Source organism: Malaya genurostris, chromosome 3 (assembly GCF_030247185.1).
Source record: "Malaya genurostris strain Urasoe2022 chromosome 3, Malgen_1.1, whole genome shotgun sequence".
Lineage (NCBI taxonomy): Eukaryota > Metazoa > Arthropoda > Insecta > Diptera > Culicidae > Malaya > Malaya genurostris.
In genome coordinates, this window is record NC_080572.1 from 175,319,231 (window position 1) to 175,340,744 (window position 21,514).

Below are 21,514 nucleotides of genomic sequence, written 5' to 3' on the forward strand. Positions count from 1 at the left end.
ATAGACCTCACCAAACAGTACATTTATCGGGATAATCCCAAAAGCCCATAGACCACAACAAACAGTAGGGGAAGATGTTCGGTTACCGGCACCCCACCGTAACTTTTGACAGAAAGCAGATAGCGTCGTTCCGACAAATGTCATATGTGTGTAGTAGCAGCACGCTCTTTTTGTGCCGAATACCAACGCAAACAGACGCTTGTACTTTTTGCTGTGCTCAAAACAAATTGTAATTGCGTGAAAATCAACAAAAAAGTTTTTTAGGACTTTTATATAGTATCATAAATTGAAAAGCATCAATCGAAAAGGTGAGTGGAGTAAATATTTATGAGGTGAAATCGATTTATTTCGTGATTTAATACCGGATACAATCAAAATTTTCGCAGCCAAAGTTTTTTTCGTCATTTTTAAAATGTCTACCGATTTCGGTTACCGGCACCCCAAGGTGCTCGGTTACCGGTACCCAATTTTTTTTTTGACCAATCGTGAAAAATTGTCAATGGCATGCAGGCTGCTGTCGAGACAAAGCAAGCCAAAGTTTTTTTTCAAACACCGGCTACGAATCAACACCAAAGGTGCCACCATCCAAATCATTTGCCTAGAGAGCCAAGGCAAAGTCACTATCAGACAATGAAGACTGTTGTCCAAAATGCCTCCGAAAAGAATAAATTCCGTGTTTTCTTTGAATAATGGCAGTTTTTATTTATATTTTTCCATTTTTAGCGAAACTTTTTGGGGTACAGGTAACCGAACACCTATTTTGAAATGACCAACATTTATCACTTTATTAAATTAATCATTAAAGTTTTTTCAATCGATTGTATGAACTTAGTTTTATATTCAGTTGTTAGCTAGGGACTTTAGCTTTCTATTGATGTTTATATGTCTGCATAATGTGCCCGAAAAGAGTGCCGGTTGACTGCGAAGTCTGTTGAAACAGAAAGGCCAAATTCCACAAAAGGAATGTAATGCCAAGACTTTACTCTGCTTTGCGCACTCATATAATTAATATGATATGTTCAGTGTGATGCCGTGCGATGGCGTAGCTGAACTGAAGACTGATTTATCTTTAAGCTGACAGGGTCCGATATAGTATAGTATAATGTTCAGTATCGTGTTTCTCTCGACATGCCGATTTTCCATGTGGGACTGATATGCAAGTATGGACAGTACTTTTATGGACTATACACTGTTGAAAGATTGTACCACACCTGCTTTCAATATCAAAAGTGTTCATTTGAAATTTTTCAACTATTGATGATTTTTCGTCCTGTGCTTTGCTGCGGAAGTTAATAGAATAAAAATAAGCCAGACTTAAAACTTTACGAGCATAAAAATGTAATGTATTTTGAAAAACCAAACCATTTACACTTTATTTGCATTTCTATGTTTTAATTATAAGCGATTTAAACTATAAGCGATGCTCCTTCACCGTTGGTGTCGTCGTAGAATGCGTTTTCCTAAACCATAGGGAGAAGAATTTGATGTTTCCAGATAGTAACTTCCGCGGGTGCTGTGAAAATAAAATGTTGTAGAGAAATTATTATTTTGCTATAGTTAATACTGTAATTGAGCAATTCCAGAAATTTCAATTTGATCGAAACTTGGCACAAGTTTTTAGAATGACAAACCATTTGTTTTGCACGGATGAAGAGATCGATTCAACTCAAGACCTGTATCTAAAAATGATGAATGAAACATAGAAACCAGGAATATTTTCAGTGATTTAGTGCAGTGGCCTACCACACGTTTTGTTTGCTTGTAAAAAAAGACTTATATTAATTCATAATAAATTTGTGAATACTTTACAATTTGCATATATTTTAATTCAATCTTCATTGCTGTTGATTACTGTTACACTACTATGAACCATTAGTATTTATAATTGACTAACGTGAGGTTATATGTATATGTATTGACTAACGTACTTACAAAGTATATGGCTCAGTTTAGTAGCAAGTATAGATTCTTCTTCTAAAGAACGATTGAAAACAAGAAAACATTCAACTATTTTCGGTATCTATACCAGTACCAAATTGTCATTCACCGTATGAGAGTGCGTGGTCGAATTTCATCATAGATTACAAAACTGTTGGAAAACGAAATTTTTGAACATTCACTAGACAACGGAAATGTACCAAATAAAAACATATTTCATAAACGTTTATATTTTTTAATTGTGATTCTAGTAACAGGTTGTATAAATATTATATGTTTCGATACTTTAATATGTTTAGTAATATATGTGTTTAATATGTTAGGGGCTGTCCATAAAAGACGTCACCCCGCAAGGGGGAGGGGGGTGTTTCATAAAACGTGTCCTTTTGTGACAGGGGGAAGGGGGGGGGGGGAGGTTATTTGAATGTGACGTCCAATATTTTCAATGAGCGCATTTTTGAAATACCTAATTATATTACTGCTTTGCCCTATTTCCTGAAAAAATCTTCACAATAAACGTTCACATTCTATAGGGAAATGTGTATTTGTTGATGTAAAAGCTTTTTCTTGTAAATTGGGAAATGAATGATGCAGGAAATCATTTCTGTTGTGATCAGCAAAAGTGCACGGAGGAGCAAGTAAATTAGCGAAATTAATAAATTTTGCCTAATATGAGTAAAAAAGAAAAATATGCCTTCAAACGGTTTAACTTAAGTTATGCACTGACAATTTATATCATAAGAATTTCTCTTATCTGATTCTGATGCAGTTTATTGAATCGTACTCCATTTGAAAAAGAGCGGGAGATCAACGATTTCAGACGTAGATCATGTCATATCTTATCTTGATCATATGTGATTTTCCTCCACCAACATCAAAGCTTATCGAATCATCCAATGAGTCAACTTACATAAATCAAGAATCATTTTAGCTCAAAATCACTACCCATTGTGTGACGGAAGATCAGTACCGATATTGATCGATGTGATTTAAAATTCACTGATCATGAAAAGATTCTCCGGGTGTGATCTCGTTTTGATGAGGTTTTGGTCTCTATTTTCTCAGCCCTGTATGCTACACTAAGGAAATATTATTCTTTACCTAAAACAATAATATATCTGTGTGCCCCTAGGAGGAATAAAACAGATGATTTAAATGTTTCATCAATTCCAACCAAATACTTTTGTTAATTTATATAATTGATATTAATAAAATAATTCCGATGATTTTGTAGTTTTAGGGATATTTTTCAATCTAATGACAGCATGTAATAAATCGATTTTTCCCTCATATTTGTATGGTTTGTCATACATATTGAGAATCTATTGAGATGAATTTTATTTATTTTGAATTCGTGACATGTGACATAGGGGGTGGGGTGGGGGTTTTTGCTTCTGTGACAATTTGTGACAAAGGGGGGATGGGGAGTCAAAAATCGTCAAAAAAGCGTGACGTCTTTTATGGACAGCCCCTTATATGTTTCGATGTTTAACGACAATACTTGGTATGTATTACTATTAGATGATATTACACAATAGAGCACCATCAATGCATTGAACTTAGAGTTGGACATTATTAGCATTAAAAACTTCAGTTACCTTAGAAAAAGAACGATTTCTTAAAATACCCATTTTCAACTCGTATCATGTAATTTTCGCTCACGATATAACGCAACCGAACCCACTGTGCATTTCTCACGATACCACCGTACGAAACCGTAGCGCTCATGCAATGTAGAAAAGATGAAAAACAATGATATTTACTTGAAACTTCTTCAAATTTCGGTTAATCCGGTTAAAGATTTATAATTTTGAGTTTCTTTCTCCAATTTCACGTGAAATTTTACTTCAAACATTATTTTTTAGTTCTAAAATAATCTCCGTTGAACGAAACAAAAGCAAAGCAAAATTACAAAATTCTTAGAATACTTAGTCGCGATAAATTTAATTGCGAAAACTGAAGTGTTTTCGGTTCTTCGAAAATCTGTCTAGTTTTTGAAAAATTGATCATACATAAACTGTTTAGAGCCACTTTTGGAGCAACAATTAGGCAACAATTCATCCATTTGAAATTTATTATGGAATTCAAATCCAGAAAGCAGTTTTTAATGTCAAATGGAGTTGTCTCACAGTAAAAGAACAGGAAAAAATTTGTTACCGGAGTCGAATAAATTACAATAATAATGATACACAAAATACATAAAATAGTAGTTTAGTTTTTGAAGCTATTTACGTTACGTTACGGGGTAGGGAATCGAACCCAGTTGGGTTGTGTGAAAGGCATCGACTTACCCATGACGCTATATTCGTCCCAATATGGTAAACTGTTCCATTTGATGAAACGTTCTACTCGATATTATAATGAGATGGGAAGCGTTACGTTAAGTTGAAGAAGCTAGAAAGCGTTTCATGCGATAATTTTCTTAAATTGAGAGTTACAATGAGCTATTTTATGGAAATTATGTTGGATGTTAGATTCTTGCGGTGAACGAGTTACGATGCGTTACTTTTAAGGAAGTTATATGTGTTACGAAGTGTTATATACGCCTTTTGTAAGTAATAGATGTTACGAAGCGTTACACGCGTTACTTTTTTGTAAGTTATAGAACATACGAAGGGTTACGTGCGTTACTTTTTTGTATGCTATAAGCTTTATGAAACGTTGCATGCATTATGATTTTGTAAGTTATAGGTGTTACAAAGCGACACATGCGCTAATTTTTTGTAAATTTTAGGCGTTACAAAGCGTTATCTTTTGTAAGTTACAGGTGTTACGAAGCGTTACTTTCTGTAAGTTATAAGCGTTGCGAAACGTGACATGCGTTAGTTGTAGGTGTTACGTGCGTTACTCTTTAGTGACTTACAGGCGTAACGAAGTTTTATACGCGTTATTTTTTTGTAAGTTACTTGCGTTACTTTTTTGTGAGTAATAGGTATTACGAAGCAAAATTTCATTAGACGTTAAGAAGTGTTGCATACTCTTTTGTAAGTTATAGGTGTCACAAAACGTTCCATGCGTAACTTTTTTTTGTAAGTTTTAGGCCCTGGCCCCTCTCGATATCAGAAACAGAATTGGAAAAAAAGTTTGGAAAAGGTTGTCGGTCCTTTTCCCTCAAAACACGTATACAAATTAGCTTAGTAAATGCACAGATAACAGATAAACAGGCTCACATATGAACTGTGTGTAAAATTTGCTCAATCATCGTGGCGAACACTTGCGGATGTCACCACGATCGACACAAGGTGCCATCACGATTTGGGTGCCACTTTCACATGAGCTACAATTTTTTGGTGCAACATTCAATTCACGCTAGATTTTTGTTTTGCTGTTGGTTATAATGACAAGTTTATTTTTGTTATATTCCGATCGAATTCTCGTGTGATTTATGCGATATGTAAATAAAGTTGTCTGTAATACTTATGGAAATCGTGAGATAAGTGTTAAAATGGTTGTAGTTGGAATATTTCTATAACAGGCCGAAGGATTTTGTTATCGTTCCGGAACGTAGTGGAACGTTTTGAAAGATCGTGGCGAACAGTCGAGTAGGTGGCAGTACTGTTTCCAACGTATAGCAAATTTGAAACGTCGGGTATAGCGTGATGGGATAGTCGATGCCTATCACGCAGCCCACCTGGGTTCGATTCCCAACCGCGCACATAGGGTCAGAAATATTTTCTGGTCCGAAGAGGCGAATGACCTTAAGGTGTTAAAACTTCTATAATTGAAACAAAAAAAATTTGCACAGGATTGTGAAAAAATGTTCAAGCCTGTATATCTGTTATTTGTGCCTTAAGTTATATCGATCAATGTGAAGTGCGTAACGCTTTCGAAATCAGTCCAACTGTTTCATGATCCGAGAACTATCAAACATGGTGTTTTGTCATAATATGAAAAAAAATTCTTTTTCCTAAAACATGACTCGTTTTGCTCATTTCTAGAATCATAATTTGGCCGTGTACTTTTCGTGCATCTGACTTTCATTTTGATCGCTCTGTTCTCACTGTTATTGAAACAAACTGATTACAAGAACCTGCCTGCAAATTTATCCGCACGTCTTATGTGAACGGCATGTGGCTTTGCCGATCAGATGGTAATAACAAAATTATAACAACTGGAGTAATTTATTTCAGAAATATTTTGTAACAAATTTTGAAATATTTTTGGCTGGTAAGCTGTCTAAATAACAAAAATCATAACAAAAATGACTCTAGCGGGAACAAAATCGTAACAGATTTTGAAACGTTTGTATCACAATTATTATTGAATTTGATATAACTACAAAAGTCCGAAAGCAGAAATTTATAACAATAGTTGTAAAAAATTAGATAGCAAATTTAACACAGAAAAACTATATCACAGCTAATTTTTAGCATCGTTTCAATCCAAAACTATTAAATAATGTTTCTTATTATGGCATTAATATATTTAATTAAACATCATAACTGATTTTGTTATTATATTGTTATCATAAGTTATCATCTCAAAATAACACAAATTGTTATACATATCAACTGTTAATATACTTGTGTTAGTATTTTGTTATGTAAATCTGAACGGGTTTGTACTAATATTATTGTGCGAGAAGAAGGTTACTGTCAAAATTTTAAGCGCTAGAGTCATAGAATTCATAGCATTCGCAATATGAACTATAAAACGATTTGCTAGCTCATTGTGTTGATATTCTCCATTTGACATGATAAGTGGTCTTGAATGAGCAGTAGCATGTTTATTTCATGCGTGACAGTAGCAAATTGAGGAACCGCAAACTACATCCAAGCCGTTGTCTATTCTGCGTTTTATGCAACGACAATCAAAGCTGCTTATATGCCTGCAACCTTCACTAGTGTACAACTTAGATGAGCCACTGTGCCTGACCTTGTCACGCAAATCTCCAAATTCGATTTTATATGCATAGAATTCTTGAAATAGCTCTGTGAACACATATGTTGGTAACATTTTGATCAACTGAGAATCATTTTCCACTAGGTGCGCTCTATTGTAACGAGTTTATCGTTATAGAGAAAAATAATTTAAAAATAATACTAGAATCAACGTGAAAATGTAAGATTATGAATCTATTATTTTGAATATAAGCCTAGTCATAAAAAAGATTAGGTTCTCAATCTTCAACCGCTGAAACTAATTACCGAAAAGCATTAAACGGACTTCGACATTAGTACACGTCAGTACATTACAGTTTATGTTGGACTGCTGAGTGTTATAATAGTTAAATACACACTGTTATGCACTGACGATTCGAAAACGAATTATAATGTTTCCTATGCCATTTACCGGTAGATGAAGCTGTAGTGAAATGATATTACAATCTTACATATAAGCTCATAGTCATTGTTGTCAGAAAGCTCAAATTGAGACTTCCTTAAAAACTCGTTTAAGTGATCGGTCTTCCCTTGTGTGTTGTTGCCACTAAGGAGTGTATCGAAAATAATCTATCCACAAAATATTATTTCAAATTATGATAAAAAACTATGTTTTATTGAAATTATAAATTGATCCTTTATTGTACTAGGTTAAACTTTAGCCTAATGAAAACCGGATGAATTTATGTTATTCCTTCACGAATTTTCAAACTTTTGATCGAACGCTCTTCGTCAAGTTTTGGATAAGTGATTTCCAAACCGCTTTGCCTATTTTCGCATAGTAATTCCCTTCTCACTTAGCCATGTGTACAGAACCTTAATTTTCACTTCCTTTTCAATACGCGACATTTTGAAAACGCACTCCTCATGCGAGCGTTCGACTCTCGCTAACTCGTTTGAGTTTTGAATTTTGAGCCGATTCTTATGAAATTTGTACGGATTTTCTCTGTAGGTTTCTAGTTGAATCTTAAAAATCCAACAAAACAGCAATAATTTATAACCCAAAATCCATCAACATAAAAAGTCAAATATCGTCTTTTTAAGGCTTGCCAATTTACTATATTCTTACATTTTTGTATTTTTTGATGTTCAACTAGAAGACACACGTTTTACGAACTCGCGCAAAACAAAATTTTCGATATCAGATCTCGGTAGCAGAAGGTTATAATTTTGCCAGTTTTTGCTGCAAGGGTATTAGAGTATTGGATAGTACGGTGAAAAAAAACCTGTTTTAACACACCTAGTGGTGCAATGATGCCTTTGCCATATCAATCATACTATCATATATAATACTGTGACACTCTTCAAAAATATTCAGATATTTTGTATGGGACTACCAGAAATGTCCATCTCCTCTGTGTGACGAAGAGCAAACAAAATTTCTCCCCTCGCACTGACAACTTCAACTAGAGCTCTTCTCTTTCACATATATACACCACTGTCAGGCGCGTAGCCAGAGAAAATTTTCGGGGGGGGTTTTAGAACATGGTGATAAATCAACACATGTACAATTTATATCACAATGTTTCCCATGGGTTATAATTTTTTGTTTCGGGGGGGGGGGGGGGTTGAACCCCTAAACCCCCCCCCCCCCCCTGTGTACGCGCCTGACCACTGTTGTATAAAGTATGCACGCATCATGAGTGCGTTTGTTTATTTTCTTTTACCTCCTCCACTGAATCGCACCAAAGTGCTAGAGCATTAACTAATAAATTCTCTGAGGTGGATGCAGATACTTTCACAGAGGTGTACACGCCGGTGAGCACTCTGGTGTATGGTTTGCGTAGAAGAAGCGTGAGCACGCAAAATCAGCAAAATAAAACAATTTATCGTTAAACTTTCGGTTTTCATTGCAAATTTTTCATAGCAAGGCCAGATCTAGTCTCTATTAATTGAAGTTCACAGAAGTGTTCGCTCACCTTCACGCACCAGTGATCACTTGGGTGTATTTAGGCGAGAGCACGTGAGAGCGATTCGTGCGAAGAGAATGTTATTCTCTCGCACCAGCTTCTTTCAACACAAGCACGCACTCAAAGTCTGTCTGTCTGGACACTGAGATGAAGTGCGCTTTCCTCTTTGTGGGGAGCGATGCAAATGTATCCGCAGTGTATAATTGAAACCTACGCCCTGGTGTATCACTTTAGTGAAATGCCATCTCTGGGGACTACAAGACCTTTCATTTGAATCTAAGTTTGTGAAAATCGGTTCAGCCACCTCCGAGAAAAGAAAAGGAAAGATATTGAATAAACAAAAAATAGTTTCGAAACTATTTCTTCACTTCTTGTTTTATATATGTATGTGCGTATGTGTGTATCTAACGTTTTTTGTACTAACTTTTCTCGGAGATGGCTGAACCGATTTTCACAAACTTAGATTCAAATGAAAGGTCTTGTAGTCTCCAGAGATGGCATTTCACTAAAGTGATACACCAGGGCGTAGGTTTCAATTATACACTGCGGATACATTTGCATCGCTCCCCACAAAGAGGAAAGCGCACTTCATCTGTTGTTGATGTTCACAAATTTAGATTCAAATGAAAAGCCGTGTAGTTCCAGACGGAATCCCTGTAGATTTTTTGGTTCCGACTTCCGGTTCCGAAATTATGGGGGTAAAATGTGCAAAAAAAATTGTGAAAATAACAGTTCGGCTGAAAAGTTCGTATCGTTTAATAGAAACACACATTTTTTTGCCAAAATTCGTTTTTATTATTCAACATAATTGCCATCAGAGGCGATACAGCGATTATAACGATCTTCCAATTTTTCGATACCATTTTTGTAGTACGATTTGTCCTTTGCCTCAAAATAGGCCTCAGTTTCAGCGATTACCTCTTTATTGCTTCTAAATTTTTTATCAGCGAGCATTCTCTTGAGGTCTGAGAACAGGAAAAAGTCACTGGGGGGCAAATCTGGAGAATACGGTGGATGAGGGAGCAATTCGAAGCCCAATTCGTTCAATTTCAGCATGGTTTTCATCGACTTGTGACACGGTGCATTGTCTTGATGAAACAAAACTTTTTTCTTCTTCAAATGAGGCCGTTTTTTTAAAATTTCGTCCTTCAAACGCTCTAATAACGCTATATAATAGTCACTGTTGATGGTTTTTCCCTTTTCAAGGTAGTCGATGAAAACTATACCATGCGAATCCCAAAATACAGACCCCATAACCTTACCGGCCGATTATTGAGTCTTTCCACGCTTTGGGTTCGGTTCATCGCGTGCAGTCCACTCAGCTGACTGTCGATTGGACTCCGGAGTGAAGTGATGGAGCCATGTTTCGTCCATTGTTATATATCGACGAAAAAAATCGGTTTTATTTCGATATAACAGCTCCAAACACTGCTCAGAATCATCAATTCATTGTTGTTTTTGATCGATTGTGAGCTCACGCGGAACCCATTTTGCACAAAGCTTTCTCATATCCAAATATCCGTGAATAATATGTTCAACACTTTCCTTTATCTTTAGGGTGTCAGCTATCTCGATCAACTTCACTTTACGGTCATTGAAAATCATTTTGTGGATTTTTTTCACGTTTTCATCGGTAACAGCCTCTTTTGGACGTCTACTGCGTTCATCATCTTCGGTGCTCATATGACCAGTACGAAATTTTGCAAACCACTTACGAATTGTTGCTTCGCCCGGTGCAGAGTCTGGATAACACTCATCAAACCAGTTTTTGGTATCGGCGGCACTTTTTTTCATCAAAAAAGAGTGTTTCATCAACACACGAAATTCCTTTTTTCCATGTTTTTCACAATAACAAAAGTAGCTTCACTCAAAATGCAATATCTCACAAACTAATAATCAGACAGCTGTCAAATTTATACACGTATCTTTTGAAGGTTGGTACTAACTGAAAATGGTATGGATTTAATTCTAGTGGCGCCCTCTCATATAAACGATACGAACTTTTCAGCCGATCTGTTAAGTGCACCAACTTTTTTCGAAGTTGCTAAACCGATTTTAACAAACTTAGATTCAAATGAAAGCTCTTTAAGTTTTTTGGTATCTGACTTCCGGTTCCGGAGTTGGGATAAAATGTGCAAAAAATTGAAATATGTGTACTAACTATTTTAAGAGATGACGCAACCGAATTCCACAAACTTAAATTCAGATGAATGGTTTTATGGTCCTCTATGAAATTGCTGAATTTCATCTGGATCCGACAACCGGATCCGGAATTATAGAGTGATTAGCGTAATAATTAAAATTTTCCATTACTTATTCACTTTTCTCAGCGATGACGTGACAAAGTTTTACAAACATAAGTTGAAATGAATTGATTTAAGGTCCTTTACAATTCTTCTGAGTTCCATCTGGATCCCACTTCCGGAATTATAGGTACGTCAAAAATGGTATACCGTCACTTAGAACGACGAAACAAAACACGAAAATCAATCAATCGGTAGTCGTTATCAGTAGATGGCCAAATAAACTAATTCCGGCTATTCTGGTTCCCGGTTTCCGATTCAGGAGGCACCGGATGTAATCATTATATTTTCCGCAAACGGATTTCACTGACTTTTCTCAGCGATGGTTTGACCAATTTTCACAAACTTAAGTTCAAATGAAAGGTCCTGTGATCCCATACGGAATTCCTGAATTTCATCCTGATCCGACTTCTGGTTCCGGGAATATAGGATGAAGTGTGTTGAAAAATTTATACCATCACGAAAATTTTCTAAATCGGCCTCATTGATGGTTATTATTAGTAGACGGTCAAAAAACCCAATTTCGGTTATTGTTTCAAGAATTGAAGAAAATTATTTTAAATAATACCACAGTATTATATGTGATAATATGATTAATATGAGAAAGTCATCACCACTAGGTGGGTTAAAACAGGTTTTTAAATAAGCTTCTAAAAAAACTGTCAAAATTCAGGTTACATTAACTAAAAATCGTTAGAGGAAAAGAACTTGTTTCGTTGGCAGATATAAGTATATTTATAGATTACTTTTTGCGATAGTTTGTCTGTCCAGAACGGTCGAGGATATGACATCATTAGGTCAAGCTTTGATATAGTATAAAGACTGTCCCAGAAAATATGGACGCACTTTGATTTCAATGTAAATAATTCACAAGTGTTAGATATTGAAATTTTATTCGATATACTGATAATGATAATGATTAGACTACACAACAGAATATTATTCTCAACATTTTCTACTTAGCCATTGTAGACTAGCTGGTGCACCTTCTTGCGGACGTTCCTCATTAAATTCCGTACAGACTTCTTGGCGACAAGTTTTGACACTTTGACTCAATTTGTCGAAGTTGTGGGCAATTTTAGATTCATGTCTTTTGGGACGAAAGTGACATTTTTGGTAGTATACCATTCTACCGTTGATTTCGAGTAGTGGCAAGAAGCAAGATTTGGCCAGAAGACAACAAGATCCTTGTGGCTTCGAATCATGGGTAGAAGTCGCTTTTGTAAACATTCCTTGATGAATATTTCGCTGTTCATTGAAGCAGTGGTGATGAAAGGTTTCGAAATCTTACCGCAGCTACAAATTGCTTGCCAGACCATAGCTTTCTTACCAAATTTTTCAACTTCAATCGATGTCTCGGACTGGTTTAACACTTGCCCTTCTCGCACCGTATAATATTGTGGTCCCGGCAAGTATTTGTAATCGAGTTTCACGTAGGTTTCGTCGTCCATGATTATGCAGTTCAAATTTCCAGCAAGAATCGTATTGCACAGCTTTCGAACCCTCGGCCTGATCGATGCTTCTTGTTTCGAACTACGTTTTCATTGTGCTTCTTATAGGTTCGATGATTCAAACGTTCTTTAGCACGAAGAACATTTGACTTCGAAGTACCCACTTTTTTGGCCACATCCCGAACTGAAACCTCCTTCTTTTGCTCGAACGCCTTCAGTATACGTTTATCCAACTGAGGGTTAGCAGGACCTTTTTTCGACCCCTTTTCGGTTCATCCTCAAAGGGTTTTATCCTCACCAAACTTCCTGATTACATTTCGCACGGCTTTTTCACTTACTCCTTCCATTTTTGCTGTCTTTCTCAGTGACAGTCCGCGTTCTGTGCACCATTTGTACACAATTTTTCGACGTTATTCTGCTGACAGTCCATGCATTTCGAAACAAACTAATGAAAACGAATAAACAACTGCACAAGTGGTTAGAGAAGAGTGTAAACAACAGGACGCAGTCATAAAAATTGACTGATTCATTGCGAAATGGCAGCGGTTTTTGGTTGCGTCCATACTTTCTGGGACAGTCTTTACTGTTGAAATGCTTAAGCGACGTTTTGTCATATGTTTAAGTTAAATGTTTCCGAATCGATTGGTAGTTAAACTATATAAATCCATCAACAAATGACGCTATAAGTATAAATTTTTATACTTATCAGTCTACGATTTCGGAAAAAAATTATTAAGGTCATATGGGATTGTATTGAATGGCGAACATGGTAACTTGTGCGTCTTTAGTGCTGAGTCAAATTGTGATAAATTTTGTGTGAAATAGGTGGCTTTTTGTGAAATTTTTTTCAACTAAGCAAGTGACTAGTTGTGCTTTAAACAGATAAGTAGAAAGTGTTTTGTAAATACTTCTATTTTGTGCTGTAAATTGTGTCAATGATCGCCGTGCGGCGATCGCTCAAACAAAGCGGCGTCGTACCGTGGTATATTGAATGCATTGTCTATTGTTTTTGCATGGTTCACTTTGCTTTGATTTCTCCCCCAGCTGTGTGTCGGGCCGGTTTGGTTTATGCATGAATGATGGGTGAATGTGTGAAGTGTAATGAAAAAATAACCATATCGGATATTAGAATTGCATGTTCAGTTTGCGAGAATGGCTATCACCAGCGCTGTACTGGGCTTACGAGAGCCATGGCCGGTTGGGTTTCAGATACACCGGCGCTTTTGTTTAAATGTGCTGATTGCTTGGAAGGTGCCGCGATGGCTGATGTGATGCCAAAGGATGATGTTCTTTCGCTCATTAGTGATGTGAAGAAGGAGATGGAAAAATTCAAATCCATCACTGATTCGTTTGCTGGTGTGCGGGAGAGCATCGAGGCACACATTAATATCGCGATAGAAAAGGGAATCGATAGACTGATCAGATCTTCCAATGATGCTCTGGAGAGCAAAATGGCCTGCTTAGAAAACAGTGTGGCCAGAAAGTTGGACGATTTGAAAAGTTTGTTGATTTTGAATAATCAGCAAAATAATAATGATTTGGTTGTAATGAATAGAAAGAAAATTGTTGCAAATAGGAAGACTCATTCGGAGTCGGATGGAAATCCCAGACGAAAGAGAAAAGTTATTTCAAATACTGATGATGAACCGCTTGATAATAATATTGTTAATGAAGGTAACGACGAAGTATTTGATAGAAACAACAAAAAGTCATACGCGGACGTTCTATCTGGGAAATTTTCTAGAAAAAGAACGAAAAGCAATAGAAATCGTAAGACTCGCTCGGTTATTATGATCAAACCTGTCGAGTCTTCGCAAACGAGCGATGACACGAGAAAGGTTTTGAAGGGTAAGTTAGATCCAAGAACACATAAAATTAGTAATTTTAAAAATGGTAAAGATGGCTCGATTATTGTTGAGTGCGCAGCAGGAGAGGACATTCAATCAGTGAAAGAAAACATTGAAAGTAATTTAGGAACTGAATACAATGCTGTTATACCCAAGCCCGGGAAACCAAAACTGAAAATAGTGGGGATGAGTGATCGATATTCCTCTGATGTATTTATTGACCTATTGAAAAGTCAAAATCAGGAAATTTCGATTGAAGATGTAAAAGTTGTTGCTGACTTTGAGAATCCACGCTTCAAATATAACAAATATAGTGTTATAATTGAGGTTAATAAGAATACTTATTCCAGCTTGATGGCAGCCGGCAAGGTTTGCGTCGGCTGGGATAGGTGTTCGGTTTTCGAGTCGTTTAACGTATTGCGCTGTTTCAGGTGTGGTGAGTTTGGTCACAAGAGCACCGAATGTTTGAACAGTGAAAATTGTTCCAAATGTAATTCCGCACATAGAACATCTGAGTGTTCTTCAACTGAATTCAAATGCGTTAATTGTCTGAAAATGAACAAAGAAAGGAAATTGAATTTAGACATTCACCATCCAGCATTTAGTAAGCAGTGTTCTGTATATCTGAGATTGCTTGAAACGAAAAAGAACAACATTATGTCAATGGAATAGCAACTAATCAGTGAGAGGCATTCAGATATTTTGTATTTGAACATGGCCGGTTTGTCTTCTAATTATGTCGCATTGCGTCATCTTATAGAGGATAGACATCCTTCATTTTGCGGTGAACGACCCAATCGTGGTTAAAGCCGCTAATAAACGACAACAACAACAACAACATCCTTCATTGGTTTTGCTCTCAGAAACACATATTGTTGATTCTGACGCTTTCGATCAGTTCAGTGTTCCGGGTTACACTGTTGCTTTTTGTTTGTCCCATTCCAGGCACACGGGTGGAGTTGCAATTTACGCCAGAGGATCAATTAAATTCAGCATTCAATCAAACGAAGCAGTTGGAAATAATTGGTTCTTGGGTATATCAGTTGAAAGAGGCATGCAGATGGGAAATTATGGAGTTGTTTACCACTCTCCAAGTTCAAGCGATCGCCAGTTTCTGGAAATTCTAGAAAACTGGTGGGAGAATTTCGTAGATTTTGGTAAACTAAATATTATTACTGGAGATTTTAATATCGATTGGCTCAGTGATCAAGGTTCGACTCGATTGAAACAGTTAGCAGAATTCTTCAATTTGAAGCAAACTGTGAATGAATTTACAAGAATTTCGAGATACAGTAAAACATTGATAGATCACGTGTATTCCAATTTCGACGGTGTTTATTCAAATGTGGAATCCGATTGCAAGATTTCAGATCATGAAACAATTGCAATTTCCGTAATGAGTAGCTCTAGAAATGAGGAAGATACGGTGAAAATCAAGTGTTGGAAAAACTATTCAAAGCAAACCCTATCTCGACTTGTATCAAGAAGCTTGGGTTGTACACAGTTGACTGGAAATTTGGATCACAGGGCATCTATTCTTACTGACATATTAAAAAAGTGTACTAATGAATTAGTAACTGAAAAGTATGTTAGTTTGAACAGCTCGAGTAGTTGGTACTCAATAGACCTCTTACGGTTAAAACGGGAGAGGGATAAGCAGTACAAGAGATTCTGTAGAACTAACAATGATAGTCACTGGAGTAGATATACACAAGCACGAAATATTTATTCACGGGCCCTGAAGAAGACTAGATGTGAATACATACAGAGGAAGATCAATCAAAATCAACAAAACAGCAGAGAGTTATGGAAAATTCTCAAACAGTTGATCAAGCCTACACATAGTGCATCGAAAACCATAACTTTTAACGGTATAGAAGAGCACACAGAACAAATTGTATCTGAAAAGTTTAACAGTTATTTCATAAATAGTGTTCAGCAGATCAATCAAAGTATTGAATTGGTTGGTGAACCTGTTGAAATAACACAGCCGATGAATAACTATTGTAGACTTGATGAATTTCAACCAATCACTTTTGAACAATTGAAAAATATTTGTTTCAATTTGGGAAAATCGACTGGTATTGACAATGTAAACTCAAAGGTGATACAGGATTGCTTTCATGTTATCGGACACGATCTACTGGATTTGGTAAATGAATCGTTGTACACGGGGCACGTGCCAGAAGTGTGGAAAGAATCTCTGGTGGTTCCTATCCCCAAGGTTACTGGAACGGATAAAGCCGAGGAGTACCGTCCCATTAACATGCTGCACACACTGGAAAAAATTCTGGAACTTGTTGTTAAAGATCAGCTGATTAACTATTTGAACTCTAACAGTTTGCTAATACCGGAACAATCGGGATATCGTAAGGGTCACTCTTGTGAAACCGCTTTGAACCTAGTATTGGCAAAATGGAAGGAGAAAATCGAAGCCAAAGAGAGTATTTTTGCTGTGTTCTTGGATCTGAAGAGAGCCTTTGAAACAATTTCAAGACCTTTATTGTTGCAGACATTGCGGCGTTTTGGCATCGGGGGAATGGCACATGAATGGTTTGAAAACTATTTATGTGGTAGATCTCAAAAGACTGTTTTTAACGATGTAGTGTCTAGTTCCCTCGGTAATTCACTTGGTGTGCCTCAGGGAAGTGTGTTAGGTCCTATTCTATTTATTATGTATATTAATGATATGAAGCGAGTATTACGTTTCTGTGATTTAAATTTGTTTGCTGATGATACTGTTCTGTTCATTACGGCTAAAGATTTCAATGAAGCTGTTGCACATTTAAACGAGGATCTAAGTTCGCTGGTTCGATGGTTAAAATTTAAGCAACTGAAACTAAACGTCGCGAAAACTAAATATATGGTTATTTCTTCTGTTAGCACCGGTCATGACGCCAATGTGGAAATTGATGGTGAAACTATTGATCGCGTTAGAGAAATGAAGTATCTTGGAGTCATAATTGATGAAAAGTTAACATTCAAATCTCATATCAATAACGTCATCAAGAAGATTGCCAAAAAGTATGGTGTATTATGTCGTTTGAAAAATGACTTAACGACCCATAGTAAGATTCTTTTGTATAAAACAGTCATTTCACCACACATTGACTTTTGCCCATCCATTCTGTTTCTTGCTAATAACACACAAATCTTGAGATTACAGCGACTGCAAAATAAAATCATGCGATTAATTCTAAAATGTAGTAGATATACCTCGTCAGGTTTTCTACTGAACGCATTACAATGGCTTTCAGTGAAACAGAGAATTTACTACTTAACCATGGTATTTATTTTCAAGATATTAAACGACATGCTGCCTCGATATTTGTGTGATCGAATTGAAAGAGGAACTGATTTGCATAGGTACAATACTAGAAACGCATCTGATGCTAGAACACCAAGCTTTCTGTTAGCCAGATCGCAAAACTCATTGTTGTACAAGGGAATAAGTTTTTTCAATTCGATGCCAAGAGAAATCAAACGCGCGGCGACATTGGTGGAGTTCAAAAGGTTATGTATTTCACACATAAAGTCCGCTTTGTAAGCAAATATTTAGTTAGTTAGTTCAAATTTTTCAGATTTTTTATTTTTTTTACGTATTACGAAGATTGTATTTTCTTTTTCTTTTTATATATTATTGTGAGACGAATTAAGTTACTATGTTCGGTATGATGATGATGGATTTTTAGTTTGTTTGAGAGTTAAAAATAATGAGCAGTCTACAAACGTTTGAGCCTCGCGCGCGAAGCAGGTAGTGACTATTTGGAAAGCGAATAGGACTGGCCGAAGAGCCTTAGCATTCAGTGTGTTAAGTTTGCTCTTGACCTTGATCGCAAGGTTTGATTAATAATTTAAGGAATTGATTCGGGAGATTAATTGGGATCGACAGTTGTTGATGGAATTGGGCTTGGCTCTGCTCATCCGCAGTCTCGTTACTCCATCGTAGCTGATGTGTGTAGCGATGAACTGGTCCGGCGGGAAGGGCCAGGTGAATTACTGTCTGATACTGGTAAAGATATCGGGTTCGATTCCTGATGTGATCAAGGATCTTCCCGGGTTGGAAATTTTCTTGATTAACCCTGGATAGTAAATCCGAAATATTTGAATGTTATTTTGTGGTCAGTCGATCTTTTGAAGAAGAATCAATACCTGCTAGATTGATCAGATCGTTTTGTTTTGTTTACTGGTTAAGATATGTGCAAAATATTAATTATCATTTAGATAACTCGTTCTGCTCACACCTTTGTAGGGGTATGAGGTGGGACCATCATCATCATCAAGACCTTTTGCTTGAAGCTAAGCTTGTGAAAATTGAATGAGCGGTTTCTGAGAAAATCGAGTACAATTTTTTACTTCATTTTGCACATTTTACCCCGTAACTCCGAAACCTGAAGTCGGATCCAGATGAAATACAATAGCATGTTATGGGTCTATAAGGCCCTTAAGATAAATCTTAGTTGAAGATAATCGGTTTATCGGTCTCTGAGAAAATCTACTGTACTTTTTCTTCATTTTTTGCACATTCTATCCCATTACTCCCGAACCGGATGTTCTATTCGGGTAAAACTCAATAGCAACCAATGGGAACAAGAGGCCTTACATTTGATTCTATGTTTGTGAAAATGGGTCCAGCCATCTCCGAGAAAATCGAGTGCACATTTTTGTATCATACACACACATACATTTTGCATACTCGACGAACTGAGTCGAATGGTATATAAAACTCGGCCCTTCGGGCTTCGGGTCGGTTTTCGCAGCGATTGATTCTATATAAGAAAGGCAAAAAGGCACCCTTTATAATTCTTCTGCTGTAGAACTGATTCTATTCCTTCTAATTTTTGATTTTATCTAACTCTAGTGTCCAGTGAAGAACGATTTGAATAATAATGCTCAATTTAACAAATTGACTTCAATCTACAGTGCAGTCAATTAGCTGCATGGCAACACAAAGCCCGTCTGTTTCTGATAGAAGCGAACCATTTTAGACTGTTTATAGACAATACACAGGTATTATAGCCTTCGCGAAACACGCTATAATCCCTCAAAAGCCTAAAATATTCATGCTAAACAATGTTTTATTCCAAGTAGCTTAGCATATCGGAAATAGAACAATAATGAGGAACGGGGCTAACGGAGATGATTACATCCTCTCGTCATCGACGAACAATACTTACCGATTCTCCACGTGCTCGCCCATCACAACGATGCTTTCCCCCTCGTCCTTATTTCTTACATCCCGAATACATTCAGAGGAACGGTTATCGAGGATATCTTTTAAGCCACATTTCCAGGCAACAAAGTTATACGGGAGTAGAATAGATTCGGCGAAAAATCTTGTCGATCGGTAGTGGCTGCAAGCATCTAAGTGGAGAAAAATGAAAGTTGAAGTTTATAGCATATTGCCGGTAAGTGATGAATCAATCATACTCAAAGTAATAATATCCAAACGTTCACATCCGGGTTGACTGGGAATTCCCCGGTTCGGATAGAAATCCACGTGAGCCCGGGCAAAGACTTCACCCAGCACCAAGCCATCGGTGTGGATAGCATCCACAAACAGAGCATCCGAACTTCCGACGGCATCCACCGAGTGACTAACGAACAGGGGACCGGCCGGGTCGAGTGCTGTTATTCTGAAAAGAGTTTTCTAACTAACTTCATTGGTGCGGAACGTATGATTTACCTTGCCAGTCTACCGCCGAAATATTTTCCCACGTTGCCGGCTACATGCGCCCCTAGACTGTGACCGACCACGTGCAGTTGGTCATAATTTATACTCATCCTGTGCATGAATTCATCTAAAATCACTCCAATTCGATAGCCGATTGGTCGCACCAACTCTCTAGCGGTACTGTAAGCCATCCCAGCAATGCTTGACCAATCAGCAACCAGTAGGTTATGTCGGTTCTGGACCAAGTAAGCATTCCGAACTGGAATCGTTGCCATATTATTCCGATCCGCATTCCAACCGTGAATCAAAATCTTCAAGCTTCTGTTCGAGTCGAACTGTGGCAATCGTTCCGCATTCGAAATGTCAATCTCCTTAGATAAATCACTTGATTGCATTAGAATGGATTTATGTTATTCGTCATAGGACAGGACTCCAGTACGTGTTCCAGGGAGTGTACTTACGGTGCATAGAAGTAGAGTTTTATTTTACAAATCTCTCTTGCGTGTGAGCCACTTTCGAAAGTTACCGAGTCGCGGTAGAAGTGAAATAGCAGCAAAAAAACTTGATAGTACATTGCTTCACTGCACTAAAAGCACTCTCACTGCGAAGTTTTCTTCAGACTGAATGCGGAAAATTTACTTTGGGATGCTAAGTGCGCACGAGACAAGAACGGAAATTTACTCAAGGGGAGGTTGCCGTCTAGCGGATGAAAGAAATGCATTCATTTTAAAAAATCAAAACAAGTTAAACAAAATTATTTGAAACTGAGAGCTGCATTTTACGCTTCAAATAGTGTTTAAAGTTTAATCTTTATGTTGAAATAGCGGAAGGGATATAAGTTGCTACACTCTGGTACAGGACGCTCCGTAAGTCGACTACGGTAGTAAAATGTTAACTGAATTAATATGACCAACGTTAATGTTCACTAGTTAGGCAACATAAGAGAATGTCGTACGCTTACCAGGAACAGCATCAATGATTGCGACAGTCCCACGACAAAAGGGCCTAACTGCAAATGAAAGCCTTTCTTTGCTCACTTTCTCTTTTCATTATTACGGAGCTATTACTGTAATTTGTTGAAAATTTCCTTTATAAGTCATATAAAAAATCAATCTGGTAAATCGTGGAAGAAAAGTAAACAAAGATAAGCAGCTATTTGCAGTTAGGCCCTTTTGTCGTGGGACTGTCGATTGGCGTACAAACAAATTCTTTCCGTTTTCTAACAGATGACATAACTTGATTTTTGTTCCAACGATTTACCTTTCAAATTATGCGTTGGAAAGCTACTGGTCATACATTTTCAGAATCAGTATGTGTCATTCAGCTGAAGCGTAAACAACAATGCTTTTTACTAGGTCCAAACACGACACATCTGAATTACCCGTATCTATAAATAGACCCTGCTGCACGTTTGCTAGCTTCAGTCTATGATAATCCATGAATTGAGACACATCGGGTGTGCAGACTGCCATCTACGTCAAGACAGTGGAACTACACCCGACATTATTCAA

At 37.0% G+C, this 21,514-nt stretch overlaps 1 protein-coding gene across 1 annotated transcript; it reads right to left on the reverse strand.

Moving 5' to 3' along the window:
• Positions 1 to 1,407: 1,407 nt before the first annotated feature.
• On the reverse strand, positions 1,408 to 20,530 carry LOC131437186 (pancreatic triacylglycerol lipase-like). The gene is made up of 4 exons (XM_058606363.1): positions 20,016 to 20,530; positions 19,760 to 19,965; positions 19,507 to 19,693; positions 1,408 to 1,513 (listed from the first exon to the last, which is right to left on the reverse strand). Exons 1-4 carry the CDS (start codon positions 20,396 to 20,398, stop codon positions 1,429 to 1,431), a joined length of 861 nt encoding a protein of 286 aa, XP_058462346.1. The 5' UTR covers positions 20,399 to 20,530; the 3' UTR covers positions 1,408 to 1,428.
• Positions 20,531 to 21,514: the final 984 nt, after the last annotated feature.